This window comes from Morone saxatilis, unplaced genomic scaffold, assembly GCF_004916995.1.
Source record: "Morone saxatilis isolate NCDOM2014 unplaced genomic scaffold, NCSU_SB_2.0 Contig9, whole genome shotgun sequence".
In the NCBI taxonomy this organism is placed as follows: domain Eukaryota; kingdom Metazoa; phylum Chordata; class Actinopteri; family Moronidae; genus Morone; species Morone saxatilis.
Window position 1 is genome coordinate 4,909,702 of NW_023340268.1, and position 2,566 is coordinate 4,912,267.

At 38.9% G+C, this 2,566-nt stretch overlaps 1 protein-coding gene across 1 annotated transcript in view; it reads left to right on the forward strand.

Moving 5' to 3' along the window:
* The window catches only part of eloa (elongin A), a 21,603-nt gene that overhangs the window by 4,457 nt on the left and 14,580 nt on the right, over positions 1-2,566 (forward strand). Inside the window, exon 5 of the mRNA XM_035681407.1 lies at positions 1,652-1,983. Coding sequence (XP_035537300.1) covers positions 1,652-1,983 — 332 coding nt within the window. The remainder of the gene's footprint in view (positions 1-1,651; positions 1,984-2,566) is intronic.

Here is a 2,566-nt window from a genome sequence, read left to right on the forward strand (position 1 = left end):
ACATTACAACGTTTTCACACGTTACGCAACCTCAACCGGTGGAGTTCCCCTTTAAAACATCAGGAGTGAGAAAGGTGGTTGGGACATCCCCAGTTTTGCAAGAAATAACAGTCACTTTAAATAGAAGCCGTGTCCCGTTCAGTAATCCCTCCGTTGTCTTCTGTGACTACAATAACAACGACCACACTTACTGCGTTTTAATCACAAGTGAACTGTTATAAACCCGCTCCACCAGTAGAGGAAGCTCAGTTGTTGTTGTTTTCTGTTCGGTTGCTCTTCGGTTCAAATGGTTTTCGTTGTGTAAACATTATGTAGCTGCGACAAAGAGCTGGAACAAGGAGCTGATACACACGGTGTGGAAGAAGATCATTAAAGCTACTTAAAGGTGCAGTTTGTAACATTTTGGAGGATTTATTGGCAGAATTTAATATTATTGGTTTGTTTTCATTAGTGTAAAATCACCTGAATAATAAGAAGCGTTCTGTTTTTCGTTACCTCAGAAAGAACCTTTATATATATATAATATATATATATATATATGTTAATTATCTATCTTTAGGAAGAAAGTTGTTTTATTCAACTTTTATTGAACATTTCGGATTCACACTGAATACAAAAACCTAAAAATAATTCTTCCCTCAAAGTTTAAAACCTTATATTTGAGTTATAGGGCTCGAAACAAAAGCCTGTGATAGTTAAGAGTTAAACCGTGAACACTTACATACACAGTTGCATTTTATCAACTTTTAATCGTTAAAGAAGCCAAAATACTGATTGTGGTTTTAGACCATCAGCTGTGGAGCTCTCTGCAACAAAAAACATGTTTTTGTTGTACGAGTTGTGGCCGAACCAGCGAGAAACATCCTGTAGCGACTGACTGATACTGTAAATAGGACCTGACAGGAAACAACAAACCATAACTTAAAAAGCAGAATGTTTCCTAAACAGCAGCGAGCGATTGATCTGTTCTCAAGAAGACACAAACATCAGGTCTGTTTTCTACTTTCTGTTGAAATAAAACATCACAAACAGTCAGTTGTTTGACTTCAACGTACTACAAAGAGTTTTTATCTGGTTATGAAACAGTGTTAATTTATTACTGGTGCCTCTACACGAGCTTCATAACCGGCTGCCGTCGGGTCGGATTCCCCTTTAAATCAATGAAACAAGTAAACTACACTAAACACCAACGCTAATACAATAAAGTCAATTCAGAATCAGAAACACTTTAATAATCCCAGAGGAATTTACTTTTGTTACAACTTTAGATCAACATACAACATATATAACATATAAAGAACATATAAACACATAAATATAATATATACACGAGGTAAAATGTAAAATAAATCAAAGTATCTCAAGTACAGTTCTTGACAAATTGTAATTAACATTAATTAAACATTAAACTTTATGTGTTTATTGATGTAAAGAATAAACTGAATATCTTTTATTAGACCAAGAGTCGATTTGAAGACTCACGTTCGGCTCTGGGAACTTGTGATTTTAAGTTTTTATGACAACTTTTATTCTTTAACGATTAATCAATGGAGAAAATAAGTGGCAGGTGAATCTTTGTTTGAATCTTTGTTTGAATCTTTGTTTGAATCTTTGTTCCCATGATTCACTGCGTCCTCCGCTGTGTTTCCAGGGCGACCGCGGGTGCCGAAGGACTCTCCATCCAAGGAGGAGGAAGAAGACTTCGGGACTCCCATCATGTCCTTTGAGTCCTTCCTCACATACGACGCCCCGATACCCGTCAAGAAGAAGAAGAAGCCGTCGTCGTCCTCATCCTCGTCACACAGTCGGCCGTCGCACTCTTCGTCCTCCGTGTCGTCCTCCCGCCACGCACGCACCCCTCCGCCCGCGTCCTCCTCATCCTCCTCTTCCTCCAAAGTGAGCAAAGCCAACGGCGCTCAGAGCACCAAGAGGCCACATTCAGGCTCCGGTTCAGCTGCAGCGACACCGGAGAAACGCAAGAGGGTAAGAACAGCGGCGGCGGCGGCAGAGGGCGGCGATACAAACACAACTTTACTGTTCGAGACCGGCCGGTGAACACGGAGGAGCATTTAGCAGCTGGTAGAGACGAGAGGGATGTCCGATACCGCAGCCTCGAGTTCCTGCCAATACTAATCCGATACCGTCTGTTTCCCTCTAAGCTGTTAATAATACATTCGTACAGATGTGCTTTGCTTCAACCAGCTGCTCAAAACAACATGCAGGCGTTACTGTTCCTCTTTTATTTTACTTTTAGCACCATGTTTGGTTTTAAAAGCATTTTAACTTTCAAAATTAAATTTAAATAAATTAGATAATGACTTTATATGGCGGCTGACATAATGAATTCTTTTAACTGGAATAAAAATAGGCAGATTTTGCTCCAGTATGACTTTGCAAAGGTACTTCTTTCTTAATCAAATAACTTTATTAAACATATTTAATTATTAATGTTGAATAATGAATAAAACATTTAGGCTGCATTGTAAGATAAGATAAGATTAGATAAGATATTCCTTTATTTGTCCCACAATGGGGAAATTCCGATGTTGCAGCAGCAAAGTGGATA